This window comes from Thermobia domestica, chromosome 4 (assembly GCF_964235325.1).
Source record: "Thermobia domestica chromosome 4, izTheDome1.hap1.1, whole genome shotgun sequence".
NCBI classification, from domain to species: Eukaryota; Metazoa; Arthropoda; class Insecta; order Zygentoma; family Lepismatidae; genus Thermobia; species Thermobia domestica.
In genome coordinates, this window is record NC_137457.1 from 326,850,717 (window position 1) to 326,874,179 (window position 23,463).

The following is a 23,463-nucleotide window of genomic DNA, read 5'->3' on the forward strand; positions in this document are numbered from 1 at the left end:
ATTAAGTCAGAAGTACACGAGTCATATTAAAAATCAAAGTACCTAATTGATTGTACGTGCGAATGTTCATATTCTTCTGTGTGTAGAGTTCTGGTGACTTTATATGTCCGAGTAAAACCCCCCTTTCTTCAATTATCTTGATCGAAAGTCGGAAAAACAGTAATACAATATGTCTCCGTAAAATCATTAAACTTTAGGCAATCTTGCGAAACAAGACAAAATAAAATAAAAATAAATAAATTTGTTTTGGAAATTTAACTGATTTGTGTGCATCCGTAATTCTGTTTCCTTTTGAAGCGTATTCAAAAATTAACGCGTCCTACGTGAGTTTTTCGTTACACGTTTAGTTTCACAGAAAATCTAATATTTTTCTTCGAAAAAGTACAGGCTGCGTAAGAACATGTGTGGAATATGGGGAATTTACCTACAATTGCACATTCAACACAAACTAATAAACAAAGAACGCTGAAGTTTTAGATCATGGAATTACTGGCAGGGTGCGTCGTTCCTCATACTCACCCTGGTACCACTTTTGGTAGAGTGTTGTTGATATTAATGGTGTATTGTCTTTCGACACTACATTGTTTCAAAAAGATGCTTTTCACTAACTGAGACCGGTTTCAATGTATGGCGATAAACGTTAAGACTAGAAATGCATAATTTAAACCAATCCGGTTTGAATGGAGACTTAACGGAGATGGAACTTAGGACGCTGTCTCGGCAAGCAACCTTCGAGGTAGTATATGCTTTAAGTAAGAAGCAATAACGTCTTTTCAGTTTTTGCCCAGGGAAAAGATTGTCAATCGACATAAGAGTTTCACGTTTTTCTTTAGTATACAGGGACCGTTATGAAAGTATCCGAACTGTCTGCAACGCAGTGCGATAATCAGTCGGCCGTGTGCGTAAGCGACGCCAGGTAGGAGTCAGGACCATAATCTTGAAAACAAAGCCTCACTCATTTGCCTGCGAGCAATGGTTGAGGTGCTATCGTTCACGCTGCGTACACCGAAATAACGTCACGTCAAGGATTTGTATATAACGGACTTGGTGACAATGGAGTGCAGTTCGGTTCAGCTCTACACTGTAAATTTTTGTATTAAAAATGCTTTGGATACCTTGCCCCTGCTACGGGATACTTACAGCGAGGAAGTAATATCTTGCATGCAAGTTTACATTTGGCACACGGCGTTCAAGGAAAGACGAGAGGTGGTCGATGACGTTCAGCGCTCAGGGAAGGACGTCCACATTAAAAACGGAGGAAAACGTGGCCTGTGTGAAAGCTATATTAGACAAACAATCGCGTTTAAGTCTCCAGGTGATTGCAGAGGAGGTGGAACTTGCGAAACCTCAAGTTTCTGAAATTGTTACTGAAAATTTGAAACTGCGACAAACTGTGCAACTTTCGACGAACGATCAAATGTAATCTCGTATCCAAATTTCCAGCAAAATAGTGGTACGTGTGGACGGTGGCGAAACATTTCTCAAGAGTAATAATCGGGGGTGAAACTTACCTATTCCAGTACGACCCTGGAAGCAAAAGCCAACGTTCGGAGTAGCGCATCCCAACATATTCTCGTCAGAAAGTTCCCGACTGTCGAAATCATATGAAGACACTGCTCATTTTCTTCTTTTATGCGAAAGGGTCGTTCACAGAGTTTGTACCTGCTGGGACCACCGTGAATGCAGTATTTTACAAAACAAAGCTTCAGCGCCTCCGCAGAGGGTCCAGCGCGTCCGTTGTGACATCGCCGAAAGATGGGTGTCTCACCACGACAAAATACCAGCTCACAGCGCTGTTGGTAGGTGAGTTACTTGCTAAACTTGCTAAGGACGAGTGGCAACTCTGTCTCGTTTCCCTGCAGCCCGTAGTTGGCACCAGCAGAGTTCTTGTTTCCAATTGTAAAAAGAGTTTAAGCCGCTACGACCTGGACAGTATTAAAAACGGTGTCCGTCATGCTGTTCCAGGACTGTTAGGAAGAGTGAAAAAATCGCTGTGCTCGCTGTATTAAGGGTCAAGTTGCATACATTGAAGAATACTTACAACAGTTATAATTGTCATCAATAAATCGTTTGGAAATAAATAATTTCGGATACTTTCAGAACGCACCCTGTTTTATACAGTTTATTAAAATCCATGTGTTTTCTCGTAGTATCGGAAATGTAAATTAACATTTTTCAGTTGCAATGTTGATTCCCGTAAAACTCGGTAACATATAGCGATAGACAATCTTTGGAAATTTATTTAGCGTCTCTAAAAAAATATTACCACCTGCAGAAATTTACAGGAGCCGATGGTGGTTAAAATTTATTAAGAGCTCTGGTTCCAATGCTAATTTACATAAAACAGAATCGAAAAAAGATATGAAGTTGTTTTTTGCAGCCCATTCAGCGTCCGATGTGTCCATCCGTTCTCTTTTTTTAAAACCTCTGTTCAAATCGAAAGTGCCGAAAATCAAGCATTTCTCGTTTCAACGTTTATCGCTGTACAAGAAGAACAGTAATAGACAGTGACAAGCGGTTTTCAACAATTGACAGCGTCTGAAGTGAACATACCACCACAACAAACTACATTCTTCCAAAACCGGAAGTAGTTGAAATTTACTACTATTTCCGTTTCAATATTTACTTCCATAATTCGAATCGATTTCGAAATGCAGTTTTGTGACATATTCAGCGTTCAAATGGTAAGTTTTCTTTTACCTATCTGTTTAAACCAGAATAGGTGAACATCTAATTTTTTGGTTAATACAATGAACCACATTACAAGCAGGGGTAAAAATGAGGTGAACGCAGGTGGACGATATACCCACACTTCCAAAATACATCTATGGTGTCCCCATAGATCTTTGCCCATAATTTCCTAAGAAAATTATAATGGGCAAAGATATTCATGAGAAATGGTGTGACATCATGCGCCACCTATCTTTTCAGATCAATTTCACCCCTGATTACAAATAAAACGGAAGTAGATAACTAGAAACATTTTACCTCTGATGTTCTTTCTGTATTGCGGAAGAAAATGATATACTGTAGATCAATTAGAAGTTCCGGCTTCAATATTATTTTCAATAGAGCAAAAATAGTTAAGATAGCGTGTAATGGATTATTGATATAGAGTCAGCATCCGGAGAAGAGGTTATATCTTTGGTCTTATTCTTCTATTCCAACCTATAGTTATAAATGTACTACTTCAAGTCTGAGTATTGTATTAGAATAGTTTGAGAGTTTACTATATTTTCACACAGTGAAATGAAATCCTCTTACTGATGTTCAGTATTAGTGTATCCATAATAGGAGCAATAAATGATTGAGAAATTTCAATAAGCAATATTCAATAATGGTAGGATACATAGAACTATTAATTGCACCTCAAGCCACGTGGCAGGGAACATTAGAATGATTCGAGTGAACTCAGCTAAGAAATTCAATTATTCCATAACTTTCAGACTTTTGAGTTGGTCGTCTTTTACTAATCGCTTATTTGATTGGCAATCACTGTTTACTCGGCCGTTGTTTTAGTAGTTGATTATGTCCTTAAAGTTTGTGAATGACAGGCATATAAAGCCCTCCCGATGAGGATATTACCATGAAGATATAAAAAAAAGTACCCTCCGTTTTTTTCCAGCTGGCGAGGAGAAAGTCGCTGCCCAGAATTTAGTATAACGACCTTATTTCAAATATGTGATACAGTAACATTGCGGTATACACGCTTTTTGTCATCGCTTTTATTTGCTGAATTAATTTGCAATTTTCAATTACTAATTTTAATTAATCTAGAATCATTACCACAGATTACAGAAGTTATGACCACTCACGACGACTTGAAACAAGCATCTGCTTATCTAATGCCTCATTTATGCATTCACTCTTTTAAAAAATGTGAATATAAATGTTCTTGAACAACAGGATTATAATTTTATATGTTTGTCTTGTCAGTGTTATGGGTGGTGAAGAAAAAAATGCGAAAAGATCTAATAGCAGATCAGAGCTAATATGATCTGCTATAGAAACAAATGAGACCATTTGACTTAGTGTCACATAGAAATCTTCTCTCAAAGCTAGAAGATTACGGAATAAGAGGCATTGCATCCAAATGGTTTCAATCGTATCTGAAAAATCGGCAGCAAGTAGTAGAAATTACATACAATAACAGGGATACAAACTAAGCTACACACTACATATCACAGAAACAAGAAATAACATGTGGAGTGCCACAAGGATCCGTATTAGGGCCGCTATTATTTTTGATATATATTAACGACCTACCAAGTAATATTGCTCCAGCAGAAGCATCCCTTTATGCAGATGACGCTAATATTATAGTAAAAGGTAAAACAAATGAGGTTGTTGAAGGTAATGCAAACGAAATCCTTTGTAAAATCTCTCACTGGGTTAAAGAAAATAAGCTTAAATTAAATATTGAAAAGACTCAAGCAATCAATTTTCATCACATGCGCAACAAACATGCACATCCTAGGAACATTATAATTCAAAATAATGAAATAGAATATGTAAACTCAACTAAGTTCTTAGGAATTTGGATAGATAAAAATCTTTCTTGGGATGTGCAAATAACTAAGCTTAGTAAAAAATTAAACCAAATATATTTCGCAATTAAAGTTCTTAAAAATGTTTTAAGAGAGTCTACTTTAAAAACAATTTACTTTGGATTATTCCAATCGAATTTAACATATGGTATTATATTTTGGGGAAATACACACAAGGCCAAAGTCATCTTTACGATACAGAAACGAATAATAAGATTGATGGCAACTGCTAAACCAAAAGATCATTGCAAACCAATATTTAAAAAACTTCGTATACTTCCAGTACCCTGTTTGTATATTTTAAATCTATTGATATTTGTAAAGAAACACCTACAAGGTATCCTTATGCGAGTAGAACAGCAACATGATCATGACACAAGAAACAAAGAAAACTTTTCTATTGTAGAACACAGAACAGTATTATATGAAAAAGGATGTAAATACGCGGGTATCATGCTTTACAATAAACTTCCGAAAGAAATTAAAACTCAGGACTCTGTTGCTAAATTTAAAAAAGAACTCAAAAAATATTTATTACAACATTGCTTTTACTCGGTAGAGGAATACGTGAACTGCTAAGTAAATAGAAACGTTACAGGATGTACAGTAAATGAATGTCATTACTTGCTTTTAGCATTACATATTTGTTGGAGGGTTTCTAAATACACTGCAAGTAATAATTGCTAAGTTTATTTTTAACAATGATGCCATGTAAAATGTATACTGTAATAAGATGTAAGAAGTAAGGCTTAATTACTAACCTAGTGTACGTAATTTTCACTATTATTGTTTCTTTTACTTTTGTATTCATATATAAATGACGTGTCCGCTTCATATGCATTGTATTACAGTGCTAAATGTATGAAAAAAGGACGAAATAAATACAATACAATACAATACGACCTCTGTATACTGTAATTATTTATTGTTATTTTCTATATTTTTCGGAAAGGCTATAGTGCTATGGCGCAAAAACAACATTGATACAATCCACAACTTATAAAGAATAAGCAATCATCCAGAATATTTATTCATATCAATATGTTCTATTCGTGCAGGGAGAGCATTGGAAGGAGCAAATCTTCAAACGAAATGACTGATTTACCAACTTCCCTGTTACCGAGTATAAGTGAAAACGCATGTTCAAGTGAAGAAAATGGTACGAACTTTCCTTTCAGAAATAATTTAGAATCATCTAAGGTAGCGAATGAATATCGAAATTCATTTTCCTCTGAGGTATGTAGGAAATCTTCTACTAACTTGAGATCACAGATCCTCATCCACACAAAGGAAAAACCGTATTCCTGTGTAAAATGTTCCTTGTCTTTTCGCCACAAATGTTCTTTGAAAAGACACAGTCTAATTCATAGTAATGAAAGGCCGTATCTCTGTAAGTTATGCAGAAAATCATTTCGTCGTAATAGTCATTTAAGAAATCACTTCTTAATTCATACAAATGAAAAACCATATTCTTGCAAACATTGCTCTTTATCCTTTCGCCAGTTAAGCATTTTAAACAAACATATCCTAATTCATACAGGTGTCAAGCCGTATTCGTGTAATATATGTTGTTTATCCTTTCGTGAGAAGGGCACTTTGAATAAACACCTGCTAATACATACAGGTGAAAAACAATATTCTTGTGATGCATGTGGCAAAAGTTTTCGCTCTAAGGGTAATATTAGGGTACATATGTCAGTTCATACCACAGAAAATCGAAAGTATTCGTGCGAGAAATGTGGTAAGGCATTTCGCAGTAAGAACAGTTTGAAAATACATATACATAACCATACAAAAGAAAAGACGATTTTTTGCAATCTGTGTGGCGGTTCTTTCCGTAACAAGAGTGATTTGAAAGTGCACATAGTGTTTCACACTGGCGAAAGGCCCTATTTATGTGAGAACTGTGGAATAAAGTTTCATTTGAAGGCTTCACTAAAAAACCATATGTCGATTCATACTGGAGAAAAACCGTTTGAATGTGACCATTGCTACAAAACATTTCGTGAAAAGTATGTCCTTATGGAACACGTGTCTATTCATACTGGTGAAAAACGTTGGTCTTGTGATATATGTAGTAAGAATTTTTCTCAGAAAACTGCGTTGAAATCACACAAGAAAATACATTGTAGTAAAGTGTCGTACACATGTGATTTATGTGGTAGTTCTTTTCGTTATAAACAAAGTTTAAAAATACATATGCGAACTCATACCGGAGAAAAACCCTATTCTTGTGACATATGTGGTGTTTCTTTTCGTCGCAAACATCACTTAGAACGTCATATGCTAATCCATACGAATGAAAAATCTTATAAATGTAAACAGTGTTGTACAAGCTTTTGCCATAAAGCTGCCATGACTGAACACTTAAAAGTGCATAGTAATAAATGAATGTATTATTATGATGTACGAATTCATGTCTGTCATTACAGAGAACCGAAGTTTTCAATCGAAGGGATTATAGATGAACCTCATATCATGTAGTAACCTTAATTTATTTTTTTCAATACTTATTTTACTCTGAGACAAATACTACGAAAAAATACTATCTCACTCAGAAGTACATCTATATTCGCGACAGATCGCAGAGTATAGCATGACATTTCTGCTACGTAATGTTTCCTTCTTTCGAATTATTTTTATTCGGGTGATGAAGCGAAGATAGCAGATATATTAAGTCCTTAAGGTTTAAGAGAATAAGCAGAAATAAAGGCTTATTGTGTTCGGGGTAGTCAGTTCAGTTTCAAAATTATCTATTAACCTATTATATCATAAAACAATCCACAAATAATCAAATACTTTGAATCACTATATTAGTTGATATGAAACTAGGAACTTTTGTTTATAGTATCTGTAACAATGATTGTATGATACCTTTTTGAAAGGTCAACTAGCCACAAAGGACGCCTAACGATCTCCATCGAAGCCTAGCTTAGCATTTCATTGTTTCCTCGGTCGTCTATTAAAAGACTATGTTTATTTCACAAAATTAATTAGCTATAGCACTGTGATAGCAGCATATCTTTTAGAGGAGAAAAGAACAAGAAATTCGAAAAGAGCGGACAAAAAATGATTATTGTCTCAATTTGCTAATTTCAGTTTTAGCAAATTCTATTGTAGCACTAGTTCTCAAGCATTAAAATGTATCTAAATCAAATATTTCCAATAAGAAACGAATAAGTCCAGTTTTTTTGGGTTTTGCTTATTTTGGTGAGGAGGGGGGCTAATGATTCACGATAGGATTGCAATTTAAAATGAATGGAGCCATACAAACATGCGAAAAAATATTTCTCAGATTTAGCGTGTAAATCGTTATAACACACTGGCATCGTTAGCTTTTTAAATCGAGATCGAATGAATCAAAATCCTCTTTCCGACAGAAGTTATATATAGAAAGTAGAATAGTTTCTTAAATATATTTGATTAAAATCTGGGGGGACGCGTCCCTCGGTCCCCGCTAACAACACCCGTGAATAACATCAAAAAACCACACCGTGCGATTGCCAACATCGAAAACATTACCATTGTTTTGGAGCTTTTAAAGTATGAATTTCTCCTGTTATCAGTGCGACAGTAGCAACTATCTTTAGCAAAATTAAAGTTTCAAGAAAACAGATTGTGAAAAAGGACTTAAAACATATGTAGTCATTTTCTTTTTGTACAATGACATATATCGGTGATCAACGTAGTGTGATGGAAACTCTTTACAATCGTAGCAAAATTAGTCGTTTGAAACAGCAAAACAAACGAGGTTTCAAAGGTAAATTATAAATACAAAAGGATTCTGTACATAACGCATTATATCCACTTGACTGCTACTATTATAATGACGTATTTCTACTACTTTAGCCTTATAACAGCTTGAAACAGTACTAATGAAGATAATGTACTAATAAAACTATATCGTTTCAAACTGGTTTTGGTTGGTGCAGTATTTTCCATTTGCATGTTTTAATATTGTGATAAAATCTGTATTATGTATGCTATATAAGATGATCATGTTTACTTTAATTCAGATTACATTTATACTGTTATAGTCTATGTGTATTGATTATTTTCTTAAAATACACGTGTAGAATAGGAAATTTTATACTTAATGATTTTTCAGTGTCAGTATGAAACATGTAGATGTATCAGAATGTACTTTAAAGTTAATATACAATTACAATAAATATAATATTTTATTGACAGGTTAAACAAATAATTTCACTAACAACATGATAGCTGTCACAAGTTTATTACTTAATACATGTATAGAGTAATACTAGTATAAAGCATATTTTCTAATGACGTTTTAAAAGTTCCAAACTGATGGTCGTTAATATTTTATTGAACTATTAGTTCATTTTAACATTGCTTAGAGTACTGTTCAATGAAATGAAGGTTAAAATATTAGTAGCTTCTATTCCAGCTTCTGATTATGTTAAAGAAAATGATGAAATTTACTTGAGATTTAAAATTGAATGATGATCACCAAGTAAGTTGCCAGTTCATCAACATTCGTTGATTAAATAATGACAACTGTTAAATTAATTGTATTTATTTCCACAGCAGACACAACAAATCATGTTCATAAATAGCACTTGCATCGCTGATATTAAATTGTTCTAATCCAAATGTCCAGCAACCACAGTCCACTTTAATATCTTATGTAAATAAGGCGCTCAACATATGTGGACTGAATATAAAATCCGTGCTAAATGCCGAAACGAAAATATTGAGTAAACACGTGAGATGCTACTTCAGAACTGACGGGACATATAGGCACGCGCATTCTTCTGGGGAATATTTCAACTGCTTCCACAGTGAATACTAGATAGCTGGTGATTCATTGAGTAGTGTTACGCACTAGGTCACATTTTCACATTAAACCAAACGTTTTCATTTTTGGCACTTAGCACGGATTTTATATTCAATCTACATACGTGGTGCGAAAATATTCTGAATTTTCACTTCGCTCGCGTAGCTACTATGTTCCAAACACACACGATTGAACAGACGAGTTCTATAATACAATCACAATGTACTTATCTTGACGATTAATATGAACAAATATATAAAGAAAAAATATGGATATAAATTCCTGTATACAAGTTCAGTAACTAACTCTGTAGCCTATGAAACCCGAAGATCCAATGTTGCGTTCACGAAAGCTCTCCATTAACTTCTGTCATTAGCCAACAGGATCCAGTTTCTATTTTTATTCCTATTTCTGCAAGATCTACCCATTAGAGCTCATCGCCCACATTTCTTGGCAGTTGTTATTCATGTCCTAATTAAATACGAAATTATTGATTTTTTTTGTACATTTCACAGCAAGTAGTTGGTATCAGTTATCGTAATGTGGCGCTTTCGTGGCCTGAGTTTCAATTGTTTGCATGTAAGCAAATGTCGAAGTCAAGGAGAAAAGAACAGTGGGTGATATGCATAAAGATATGTAAGTACTAGGGAGCATAATTTCAGCTCTTGAACAAGATTAATCTACAAGTGAGTTCTTGCTCGTAATTCGAATGCATAAAAAGAACGAATAGGAACGAGATTTTCCTCACTGTGACATGCAGTTCCGTGTCATGTGAACTTGGCTTTGATGACGTTTCATTCAGAATTGACGTGATGAAGGAGAGGATGTGTTTTTTCTTCTCTAACTCAGATATTCACAGGTATGCAGCGACTGAAAACAAGTTATAAAATTAAAACCAAGAGCTTTATTTGTCCACCACAAAAGCACAATTTTTGTTTTCTGTTGGAGTAGAGATTAATTACGGCTACATTCTTTTGACTGTTCTAGCAGTATAAACAGTGACAACCAATTTCACAGCACTATACAGTCGCAAGACTGTCTCACGTTTGAGAAGCCATTACTGCTGGACTATCTTCAATTATCCACTTCACTGTGTTTAAATAACAAAAATTAATAATATATTCCGTTAGTCAGTCACTTCTTACTTTACTCAAGCGCTTTCAGGTATCGATCATTTTCATGTATCTCTACCCACTCCCTTCCCAAGTTGCGGGGCTAAGTATTGGTTCAAACGGCATCGGAAGTATCACTCGCCATCTTAGCGACCCCAAAACTAAGAATTTAGCACTAATGTCAGTCATTTTTGATGATTTTATATATATTCTCCTCCTCCTCCTAGAATGAGAGGCAATATGGCGAGTTACAGTAGAAGAGGAGATTTACCCGGTAGATGTAATGATGAAAAATCTGAACACAGGGTAACAGTTGGACTAGACAATGGGATAGGCATGTGTTTAAGTGGTCAGGAAAATAACACGAGTAGCGTAACTAACTCTATTCTTATCAATAGCCAAAAAACTACTAAAAGTACTGTGAGTGAAGTGCAAACAAATGACGATCGGGAAAACGTTCAAATCACAGAAATCTTTCCTCAAGAAATAACGAAGATTTACGAAGAAATTGCAACCCTTCGTACAATCATTGAAATTCTAAATGAGGAAGTATCATATCTTAAAATGAACCAGTGTAGTGATAGAAGGTGTGCGGAATCGCAGTCTGGTAGTGCAAAGTCGAAACAGTGCAGCAGCTGGAGTGAAGTGGTGAAGGAACACAAAACCAAAATTGAACACAGCAAAACCACAACAAATCCGAATCATTATAATGATACAAATAGAGAACAACCAAATAGTGCTAAATATTCTGATTCCCGAAGATTAAACTACACTAGTAATGTGCCTAGACAAACAATTAAAAATCAAGTACAAGGAACATCCGACACCAGAAGGGTATCAACAAGTGCAAGTTATAGGACACAATGGAAGACAGTACAATCAAAGGGTAGAAAAGCGCAAAGTATTTCCAATACGGTAGATGAAACCAAAAATAAAATACGTCTCAGCAATAGGTTTGATGTTCTAGAACAATTCAATAGTTATACAGGTGAAAAGGAAAATACTGCAGAAAGCGTGAAGAATGGAAAAAATGAAAAGACGGTAACAGAAGACAAAAATGTAAATAAAGTAGAGAAAAGTCAAAAACGACAAAGTAGTTTCCAGGGAAATAGAAGGGGTAACATATATATTGTAGGCGATAGCCATGCAAGGAGTATAGCCAGAATTATTCAAGAACAGAAGGTGAACATGCAAACTAGTGGTTTCGTTAAACCAGGAGCTGGTTTAAGTGAGGTAGTTAGCTGCTTGGTACAAAAAGGTGAACAAATGTCAAAGTGTGATACGGTGGTTGATTCAAGGCGGTGTGGTTGATGTGAGAGGTGGTGGTAAAGATGTTGTTTCCTATAGGTTTAGGAATAATATTCCTATAGTTTATTTTGTATAGTTTATTTTGTAAACTCTCTTGTAAGACTTAACACTGCTAGAATAAAATAAAATGGAAGTTGTTGCGCATTTCAGCCGAGAAAATATGCGAGCTTTAAATTCAACAGAAACAAATGACAATCGAGGCAGGCCTATTAAAGAAAGTGATAAATGTGAGTGTACTTCATCTGAAATTTTGAGTATATTGTATGAAGAGTTGTGTGCCTTAAAAAGTGAAGTGGATTATTTGAAAACCGAAAATGCTGAACTACGATTTAATGTAAAACAAGTAAGTGAACAGGTTAAGTTTGCAGTGCAAGGTGTTACTCAAGAAGTGAAGTCGCAGGCAGCATGTAGTAGCAGTAATGTAAATAAAACTAAAAGATTGAAAAATAGTGAGGCCAAAACAAAGGATGTGTTGAAAACCAAATACTCAATTCCAGTGAAAAACCGGTATGAGCTACTGGACATCGAAGTGACAACAAATCAAAATCGAAAAGTAAAAAGTGTGCAAGGTAAACAAGAAACGGTACACATACCTATGAAAACAATGCATGAGGAAAAACGTCACCCTAGACAGAAGAATAGCAAACAAAGTGGAAATAAGAAAATATTAATTCTAGGGGACAGTCATGCCAGAAACACAGCGGTTCTGTTAAAAGACGTATTAAGCAACAGTTATGAAGTGTCATGTATCACAAAGCCGGGTGCCACCATGAGTGAAACAATGAGAGACTGTGGTTCACTATGCAAGGATATGAGCATGAAAGACACACTAATAATCATTGGCGGGGGGAACGATGTTGCACGTGGTGAGGGTAGCAAAGCTGTGGTAAATCTGTACAAGTGTCTAAATATGTTAAATAACACTAACGTAATTGTAGCAGGTATTCCACATAGACATGACTTAGACGGTAACTCCTGTGTTAATGTACATTTAAAACAAACAAACAGCAAAATTTCCAAAATATGCAAAGGTTATTGTAATGTAAGGTACGTTGATTTGGGCTCTATGGAAAGGGATAATTTTACTACGCACGGACTACATTTGAACAACACTGGAAAACGTTCAATGTGTAATAAATTTGCTGAACTTGTAGAATCATCATCTGTAGTCTCGACAAGCGTCATCCCTTTACCATGGCAAGCATCGTTAGACAATAATGAAAGTCTAGCACCTGTAGTAAGAGACATTAGCAATAACGTATGCAAGACCCTTGATACATACTCCAATATTAACGCAGAGTGTGGTAGTGTAGGAGTAGATCATATTGATAGGATTAGCTTGATACAAAGGGCAAGTAGTTCAATCTATAAAGCAGAAGATTGTAATAACATAACTGAAAATGCTCAAAAGATAGAACGACGGAAGAGAATGCGTAAGATGTTATCCGATGATTTTTTATGGTAGGAAATACTGACTCTTTACACCTTCTTTTTCATAATGTGCAAGGTTTAGGGAACAAAATTGATCTTCTGGAGGTATTGTTGGAAAGCGACTTCTCAAATGTACAGCTTCTTTGTATATGTGAGCACTGGTTAGATGCAAATATCGTTAATATGGTTAGTTTAAACGGTTTTAATATTATTACTCACTACTCTCGTACAATAAAAAGTCGAGGTGGTGTCGCAATTTTTGCTCGCTCTTATATACATGCAACTGAGATTGACGTTCGGAATTTTTGCGTCGAAATGCATTGCGAGGTAGTCGCATCAAAACTTCAAGAGTTAAATATTTGTATTGTGTGTATCTATAGGACCCCTTCTGGTGATTTAGGAATTTTCTTTAAAAATTTTGAGAAACTTCTAGCGAACTTACGTAGAAAATTTAGTAGTGTAGTTATCTGTGGGGATATAAACATAGATTGGTTAAAGAATTCAACTGAAAAATCTAAGTTTCAAGATATGTTAAATTTATATGAACTACAAACTATTATTAACGTACCTACTCGTCAAGGAAAGACAGCTATCGACCAAATTATTATTCCAAAAAATAATCTTAAATGTTTGTTTGAAGTTACTGAACTTGGATTTTCTGATCATGAAGCCATTTATTGTAGAATACCAACCGAGAGAATAGTGAAGGGAAGTCCGAAACCGATAACGAGAACAACCAGATTATTTTCAACGGAAAATATAAATTATTTTTGTTTTCTATTATCTCGTGAATCTTGGAATCCCTTGTACGACTTACCTAGTGCTAATGACAAATTCAATTATTTTGTTGATGTTTTCTTACATAATTTTAACATAGCATTTCCATTACAGTTACGGAAAGATCTTAATAACATGAAAAAGTGGGTCACGCAAGGAATAAAAGTTTCAAAGCAAAAGCTTATATATTATCATAAACTTAAGAAAACCTGTGTTAATTTACCAGCTAAAGTTATTTCCCATATAAAAACATACAAAAGAATATATCAGAATGTTATTCGAACAGCCAAAAGAATCCACAATGACACTATAATACACGGATACAAAAACAAAATGAAAGGTGCGTGGAACGTAATAAACAATTCATCAAAGACTGTTCCAATGCGCGAAATATCACAAGTTAATTATAGAAATAATTCTTTTGCTGATCCTGCTGCCATTACTGAAGTCTTTAATCAGTATTTTCTTAATACGAATTTACCACCTGGAAAGTTGGATCTCGCTGTAGAGTCAAATATTCCATGCAACAAACATAGTATGTATGTAACTCCGGTAACTGAAGAAGAATTGTTGGACTGTATCAAAAGGCTTTCTAGTACCCGTTCTGCAGGTATAGATGAAGTCCCATCCCTAATTATAAAAAAGAGTGCGCATTTAATAGTGAAACAACTATGCTTTCTTGTAAATGTATCATTTGAATCAGGCGTTTTCCCCGATAGATTGAAGACTGCAAAAGTTATACCTTTGCACAAAAAAGGAAATACTTATGATGTTCAAAACTATAGGCCTGTTTCTATTTTGTCTGTTTTCTCGAAGATTTTTGAATCACTAATGTTATCGCGCTTGAGAAATTTTATATCCTGCCATAACCTAATCTCGTCTTCTCAACATGGTTTCCAAAAAAACAAATCAATTGATACAGCGTTGTTTAACTTTATTAAAGAGGTTTCTACAGTACTTGATAAGGGAATATATGCAGTAGGTTTATTTGTTGATTTCTCCAAGGCATTCGACAGTGTTCAACATTCTCTTCTACTGGCAAAACTCCAGAAATATGGTATTAGGGGTGTAGTACATGAATGGTTTCGCTCGTACCTGACAAACAGAAAACAAGTAGTCAAAATACAAAAAATAATTAACAATAAACAAGTCACATTTTCATCCACAACTGCTACTATCTCTGCTGGTGTTCCTCAAGGCTCAATTCTTGGGCCAATTCTTTTTTTATTTTACATAAATGATCTTGTTCAATATATGTATCCCCAACATATTGTACTATATGCTGACGATGTAAATGTCATAGTAACAGCGGACAATACAGTTGAACTAGAAAGTAAATTAAAACAAACTGTGGAGCGTTTGATAAAATGGACATCTCAGAATCAACTGCTGATAAATGCAAAGAAAACAAAAGCACTAAATTTTCATTACTCATGTACACCTCGAACAGTACCACCCATTGTGATAAATTCAACTGATGTAGACTATTCAAAATCCACTAAATTTTTAGGTGTAACAATAAGCAATAGGCTTACATGGGATGCACATATTACTGAGCTAAACAGCAAATTAAGTCGTATCTGTTTTGTCATTTATAGACTACGTGGTTCAGTGTCAAAAGAAACTTTGCTGTTATTGTACTATGGTAAGTTTCAATCATTGTTAAATTACGGAATAATTTTCTGGGGAGCCTCCTATTCCAGTGTTACTACTTTTCGTCTACAGAAAAAGGCAATAAGATCTATTTTTAATCTATCACCAAGGTCCTCATGCAAAAGGGTCTTTCAGTCAAATAAAATTTTAACTGTGCCTTGTCTGTACATATACAAAAGTATCATATATGTAAAGAGAAATGAAAGTAGTTTTCTTCATGTTGACGATGTACATTCATACAACACACGACAAAAGAATAACATATTCACAGCATACCAAAACTATGCGTGCACCAAAAGAAGTGTTCTTCCTATGTCCGCTAAGTTGTTTAATAAGCTCCCAAATTATTTGAAGAATATCAAAAACATACGAAATTTCAAAAATGAACTATTTAATTTTTTGTGTAACAAAATGTATTATCATATTAATGAATACTTGGGTGATAGTTTGTAAAATAATGTAAATCAATTATATTGAAATGTCTTATTATTATTTGACAAGTCCTATGTACTGGTCTCTGACCAATAATGTACGACATGGATGAATAAACAATGGAATGGAATGGAATGGTAGTAATAATTGGGGGATCAAATGATGTGGCAAAAAACGAAGCTGACAACGTGGTTAGGAATTTGAGAAACATCTTGCCAAATCTTACACAAACAAATGTAATTGTGTCTACTCTGCCTCATCGGCATGACTTAATCGGTACATCAATTGTAAACAAGGAAGTTGATACAGCAAATGCAAAAATCATTAAATTGTGCAGAAGGTTCAAAAATGTAAAGGTACTAGACATAAGTATGTATCCTAGACAATACCATACCGTACATGGTCTGCATCTAAACGGTAAGGGGAAACAATGCATGGCTGATAAAATATGTGTATTAGTGGAGCAATCGGAAACCTATAATGATACTGGTGTTATAGCTTTACCATTTAACAACAGTCTCAAAAGTAAGACCACCGTTGCTGTCAGCTCTGATGTAAACAGTACTAATGCGTATAAAGAAAGGGAATTAGACAGGATCTGCCTCGTTCAAAAAATACACGCAGATACTGAAAGTACTGTGGAAAATCTTGAAAAAGCAGGTAATGTAAGTGTGCCTAGTCCAACTCAGCGAAAATCAAATAGAATAAGAAAGGTTCCTAGAAAAGTATGATGATAATAGTTTTTTAATGCAAGTCCCAATAATAATTCCAAGCACTTAGCCAATAGAGGTAACAGTGACTACAATGTAACAAATGTATATTATCAGAACGTGCAAGATCTAGCTAGCACGGAGCAAGGTAAACCTCAACATAATGCTATACAAGGGTGCACGAAAAACAATAGAAAATTGTTTACAGAGTCATATAATGGTACAGCAAAAGAAGTTGAGCTAATAGATAATAATGAAGCTGGTCGAATTAAACAATCTAACTTAACTAGACTTCTTAATGTTAGAAACATAAATGATATAATTTTAGCACAAAGTAACTCTGGTCTATTTTCAAACCTGAAAGGTGTTATAAATTGTGACTTTGAAAATATCTTGCTGTTCCACATTAACGTACAATCAATAAGAAACAAATTAATTGAAATTGAAATTTTTCTTGACTCATTTCCGTGCCAAATTCTTTGCGTTAATGAACACTGGCTTAGAAATGAAGAAATACTTCTATATGTACCTAAAAATTATATCATGGCAGCAAGCTATTATAGAAGTAGAATTACCCATGGAGGAGTAGCAATTTATTTAAGAGATGGCTTCACCATTGACTATATTGTTATTAACGTAGATAATTTCTGCTATGAGGGGGAATTTGAAGTAGTTGCAATTTCATTTCCTAGCGCGAAAACAATTGTGGTATCAATTTATCGAACACCAGATACGGATGTCAATGTCTTTCTTGCACGCTGGGAAGACCTTACTAACTACTTAAGTAAGCATGATAAATATAAAATATTATATCTGGGGGATGTAAATATCAATGTTTTAGTTGATACTCCTACCAAGAATTATTTTTCTGATATACTTAGATCATATAACTTTTATTTTCTAAATGATCAGCCAACAAGAAAGGAAGCTTGTTTAGATAACATTATTACAAATGTATATAGAAATGATTTATCGTGTGGTGTAGTACAGTGCTCATTGTCAGATCACGATGGCCTATGGGTGTTATACCCCTTTGTCAAACACAATAATACTAGGGTGGTGACCAAGAGTTTTCGAGTACTGAGTTTAGATAATATCTGTAGTTTAAGACATAAATTAAAAGAAATTGACTGGCAGCAAATATTCTTCAGATGTAAAAATGTAGTAGAAGCGTGTGAATTTTTTATGTATAATTTAACACGATGCCTAAACGAATGCTGTCCAAGAAAATTTAAATGCTATAACTTATCTACAAACAAATTACAGCAAAATGTTAGTAACTGGTACACTCCAGAACTAGCAGAGCTTCGTAAGGTTGTCATTGCTTGGTATAATAGGGCTAAACCGGGCTGTCCTGTGGGAAAAGAAAAATACATCAGAGCTAAAAGACGCTACAGGAAGGAAATAAGTGCGGCAAAAATTAAGGCAAACGACAATTTTATTGTAAACCATACAAATAAATGTAAAGCAGGGTGGACAATTATAAACAGGGAAATAGGGGTACGAAAAGAAAATGACTCAATATCAATATCCCCTGACACTTTTAATGAATTCTTTGTAAGTAGTGCTAAGTATGTAAATGGTAATACAAGCAGTATCTCTAAGTCCGCAGAAAACGATGTTATAGACTTCAAAAGTATTCTAAGTTCATGTAGAAATCAAACTAGTAACTTGACATTTAAATGGACAAACGTAACACCTGAAGCAATTTTGTCAGTGGTTCGTAAGTTTAAGACATCTGGTAGCGAGGATTATTATGGGTTTACTAATAGTACAATTAAAAATATTATAGACGTAATAGTGGAACCCCTTACACACTTAATTAATTGGATACTAGTAGAAGGAGTGTTCCCAGATTGTCTTAAGATTGCGGTTACTATTCCCATACATAAAAAAGGGGACAAAAACTGTCCCAGCAACTACAGACCAATATCTCTCGTACCAATTGTATCAAAAATTATTGAACATTGCATGAAAGAACAACTAACTCTGTACTTTGAAAATAACAATCTCATTAACTGTGCACAGTATGGGTTTCGGAAAGGTATGTCCACAACTAAAGCTGTTGAAAAAGTTGTATCTGAGGTAATTGATGCCTTTGAAAACAGTTCATTCGCTTGCGCAACATTATTAGATTTAAGTAAGGCTTTTGATACTGTTTCACATGAAATACTGATTCAGAAATTACAGTATTATGGGATCAGAGGAACTGAGCTCTTATTGATCAGGTCTTATCTAGAAAGTAGAAAACAAGTTGTGTGTGTACAAAATAAACAGTCAAACGTACTTGAAATATTAACAGGAGTGCCACAGGGAAGTGTCATTGGACCTTTTCTATTTCTGGTATACATTAACGATTTACCTGACTACTTATTAGAAACCACTGTTATGTATGCCGATGACACTACATTTATAACGAAAGATAATAATATAAACGCAATACACACGAAAAATAATAAAGCAATAGATAAATCTACTGATTGGCTGTTTCACAATAAATTAAATTTGAACCATAATAAAACAGAGAAGTTATACTTTCATCTCAGCAGCTCCACAACTGATACAAACGACTGCTCCTCAGTTAATCTATTAGGGATATACTTAGATACGAAATTAAACTGGAATGTGCATACTATGCAACTTTGTAAAAAATTATCAAGGGCAGTATATGTGTTACGTAAATTGAAAATATCTGTAAGTAAAAGTCTATTAATCACTGCATATTATGCTTTCTTTCACTCTCATCTGTCGTATGGCATACTATTATGGGGTAATTCTTCCGGAGCACAAACAGTATTTAAGTGGCAAAAAAGAGCGATAAGAACGATAACAGGAATTCCAGAGAGAGAATCATGTAGACATTTTTTCAAAGATTTTGAAATAATGACCATCCCGTCCATGTTCATATTATCGTGTCTTATTTATATCAAAGAAAACTGTACAAATTATGTTACTCGAAGTAGTGTTCACTCACACAATACAAGGCGCAAAAATGAAATAAATATTCCCCATGTACGGCTGTGCAAAACTCAAAATAGTTATAAATATATAGGGATGAAATTGTATAATCTGTTGCCACCTAGAGTGAGAGAAATGGAGATTAAAAATTTTAAATGTTTTTGTAAAAAGTGGCTCTTAGAAAAGTGTATATATAGTATTTCAGAATTTACGGAAGAAATTTCAGTATTAGAATAGAAAAGTATTACTAGGTAAAATATAAAATATTGTATTGATTAATTAAAATTGTAAATATTATATGTACGCAAACTTAAATTTTGACGTTGTCTATTACAACATCATGTTGTTTAACGACAATAAATAATTCTTATTCTTATTCTTATTCCATGTGGCGGGGCATTATATGGGAAGTGTCACTGTTCATCTCAGCGACCCTGGAAACTATGGATTCGACACTGATATTGGTCATTTTCTATCATTTCTTATGTATATTCCCCCAAGTTACGGGGCTGAATTTGAATTTAAGCAGCATCGGCAGTGCCACTGTTCTTCTCATCGTCCCCGAAAACTATAAATTCGAGATTAAAATAGGTTATTTTCGATCATTTTTAAATATCTTTCCCTCCGCGGTGTTTCGGGAGGAAACCTGTTTCCTGAATTCATATAGGCCTAGAAAAGATTAAAGAACGGAAGTCAAATTTTAGAATAAGCAGAAAAGAAATTGAGTACCTCCAAAATTATAATAAATAAAAAAACTGATCAAATGCAATCTTGTCCCACGTTTAATAACACAGAGAGGGTATACTAGATTGTACATTTGGAAATGGGAAGTGGGCGGGGCATTGTTGACCCTAGGATAGTGTCCATTATGAATTGCTAAAGAACAACAAGTGGTTCCTCCCTACATCATAATTTATTTATTTATTATATTTATTTTTGTTTAGAGTGAGTTTACTAATAAGACAGTCGAATAGTACTTTAAGGAAAACAAAAAATAAACCTTTTACCACTAAAAATCCTGATACCGGAAATCGGAAGAACTCGCAACCTTGTGGATAGTTGAATTTGAAGGCAGTGTTCTAGAAATGAAATGAAATGTATCTTTTGTTTTTTCGTAATGTTCTCCCAAAATTGTTAGAATATGTGCCCTTGAACGTGGGACAGCAGATGTGATCCCAGCATGACAGTGCACCAGCACATTTTGACAGGAATATGCAGACCTACCTAAATGAAACATTCTTAAATCGATGGATTTGGAGAGGAAGACATGTGTTATGACAACTTCGTTCACACTACCTCACACCTCTCGAAGTTTTGGTGTATGAAACACTTTTTGTTTGCAATACCAGCCACGACAGCCGAAGAACTTGATGTTCGAGTTAGTAAAGCTGCGTTAGTCATCTCCGAAATTCCAGATGTGTTTAACTGCACGGTAAAAAAAAATTGGCTTCACCGATGTCATCTTTGCAATGCGGTCAGCGGTGGACAATATCTGACTGTGAACTGTTATTCTTCACAATTTTCTCGTGTACGCAAACTGCATTGCACAAATACTGTACAAGGTACTTCTGAGTATTTCACGGTTATCCACTTTATATGAAACAGAATAAATCGGTAGTTTGAAACTATTTCTTTCTATCATTGTGTAACACGCGCAATAGCTTGTGTTTCGTCGAATTTCATTGCTTCTCTACACGAAATTACTATCTTCCACGCAATTACGTATTACGAGGAGTAGCTCACTTTCGAACAAATTGTGTTTACATAATTTGTGAGAATCACTTTTGTCAAGTGAAGAATCCCTTGTACTCTTGTTCATCGCACATGATCTTTGCCACCTGACTGTCTCATGCATAGTCGTTATAAACTTACTCTGAAGCAAAGTTATTGTCTTCATTTTCACAAAATCGTAACTTGGACAGGAAGCTGTTCATTTATCATTCGTCACCATTAGCCTAGAACATGTAACTGTGATATCTTAGAGACTTCATTTCATCTAAATTATTCTTCCGAGAGTTTATTTTGTGCTGATACAAAATAGATCAATCACAAAAGTGCATCTCTCTTTTCTTTCAAATTCTAAGTGTTCTACTAACTTGAACCATGTAATATTATTATTATTATTATTATTTGTTGAAATCTTCTACTTGATTGTTGTTCAGTTTCCTCATTCAACGTTTTATAAAATACTCGAAGGGAAACTCCAGTTTTTTGGTAGTCACCATTACGCCGTGACTGCACTATATCCGATCGTACGCTAGTGGAATCTACGACTAAATATAATGGACATTTCCTTTTGCCCGATTTCGATCGAACATTTTATTCTCGCCTATGGCTGTTTTTCCATTTTTCCGAAAAATTTTGGGTTGTCATAGCTCCGAGGTTTTACCACACACAGGTTGGTTTATACTTTTCATTCTATCTCGGGGACATGAATCACCTCCCGACGTTTACTACATTAATTAAATTACACCATAAAAATTGTAGACCAATCTGGGTGCACAAATGCTTCCTTTCGGAGTTATAGGCTGCCGAAAGCATGAAAAAATGAACTTTAAAGGTCCATACGTCAAAACTACGTTACCTATCGCAGTCAGGTCAAGACTTCACTTAGGTAGGAAGTAGTATGTGCTCTATCCAAATATCTAAGTTTTACAACTCTGCGGTACTTCTGCAAAAAACTTTATAGAAGTAGTTGGTGAATACTTCAAATGATATGTCCGTCTCCAAACTCCCACTATTAAAATTGTTTTATGAATACCGTAAGATTCTAAAACATGCATTTTCTGGATAGCGCATATATTAGTTCCTAAGTGAAGTCTTGACCCGACTGCAGTAGGTCCCATAATTTTGAACTTATGGATCTTTAAAGTTCATTTTCTCATGCATACAGCAGCATATATCTCCGAAATGAAGCACTTGTGCACCAAGGTTGGTGTATACTTTTGCGTTATGTTTGTGTCACGAATCACCTTCCAAACGTTGACATTGTTGTTTTGAAACAACCTATATATATAATTAAATATATATATTCCCGATTGTATAGGCACCCTTTTTTAAGACTTGTCTATCGCCCTCTGTAGCATCCCAACACGGGCCTGACTGGTCCCCATGTAGGTTGGTATCTGTTTTTTTTTCTGTACTAAAGTTTATATATTTAATTTACACAGTATTGCCGAGTGAGCGTTAACGAGTGAAGGCTGGTTAGAGCCCCACAGGGCAATTTGTTTTGTGTCTTTATTACTGCTTAATGGGAAGGTGGACCAGTAATCTAGAACCTTGCCTTGATATAGTTCGATAATATCTGTTGTGTTAAGGATTACACATTTTTCACCCACTCTAGTACATGTTTACCGTACGAATGTACTAGGATAATGCTACACATTCGAAACCATCTCTAAAAGAGTAGGAAGCGATGCAGAATAAGGGCATGAATATCTGCGAAATTTAAGTGTGAAATATGTTATACTGAAACAAAAAACGTTCATATTAGGGATTTCACTTATAACGTATCTCGAACATCTTACAGCCATGATTTTTCCGTTTTAATTTAGTAAAACACAAGGTAGGAGAGAATGAAAACTATAAAAAAAAGGATAATACGGTATGTAATGAAAGGAAATTAAACAAAGCAATAGTCATAAATGATAAAATACAAATAATTGCATTACATTAACTATAACGTTAACTAAAAAGTGTATTAACAAAATTTTCATTCATACAATAATAAATAA

At 34.6% G+C, this 23,463-nt stretch overlaps 1 protein-coding gene across 1 annotated transcript in view; it reads left to right on the top strand.

The window, feature by feature from the left end:
* Positions 1–8,627, top strand: part of LOC145683225 (uncharacterized) — a 114,746-nt gene extending 106,119 nt beyond the window's left edge. Inside the window, exon 7 of the mRNA XM_081754592.1 lies at positions 5,606–8,627. Coding sequence (XP_081610718.1) covers positions 5,606–6,938 — 1,333 coding nt within the window. The 3' untranslated portion in view covers positions 6,939–8,627. The remainder of the gene's footprint in view (positions 1–5,605) is intronic.
* The last annotated feature ends 14,836 nt before the right edge of the window (positions 8,628–23,463 follow it).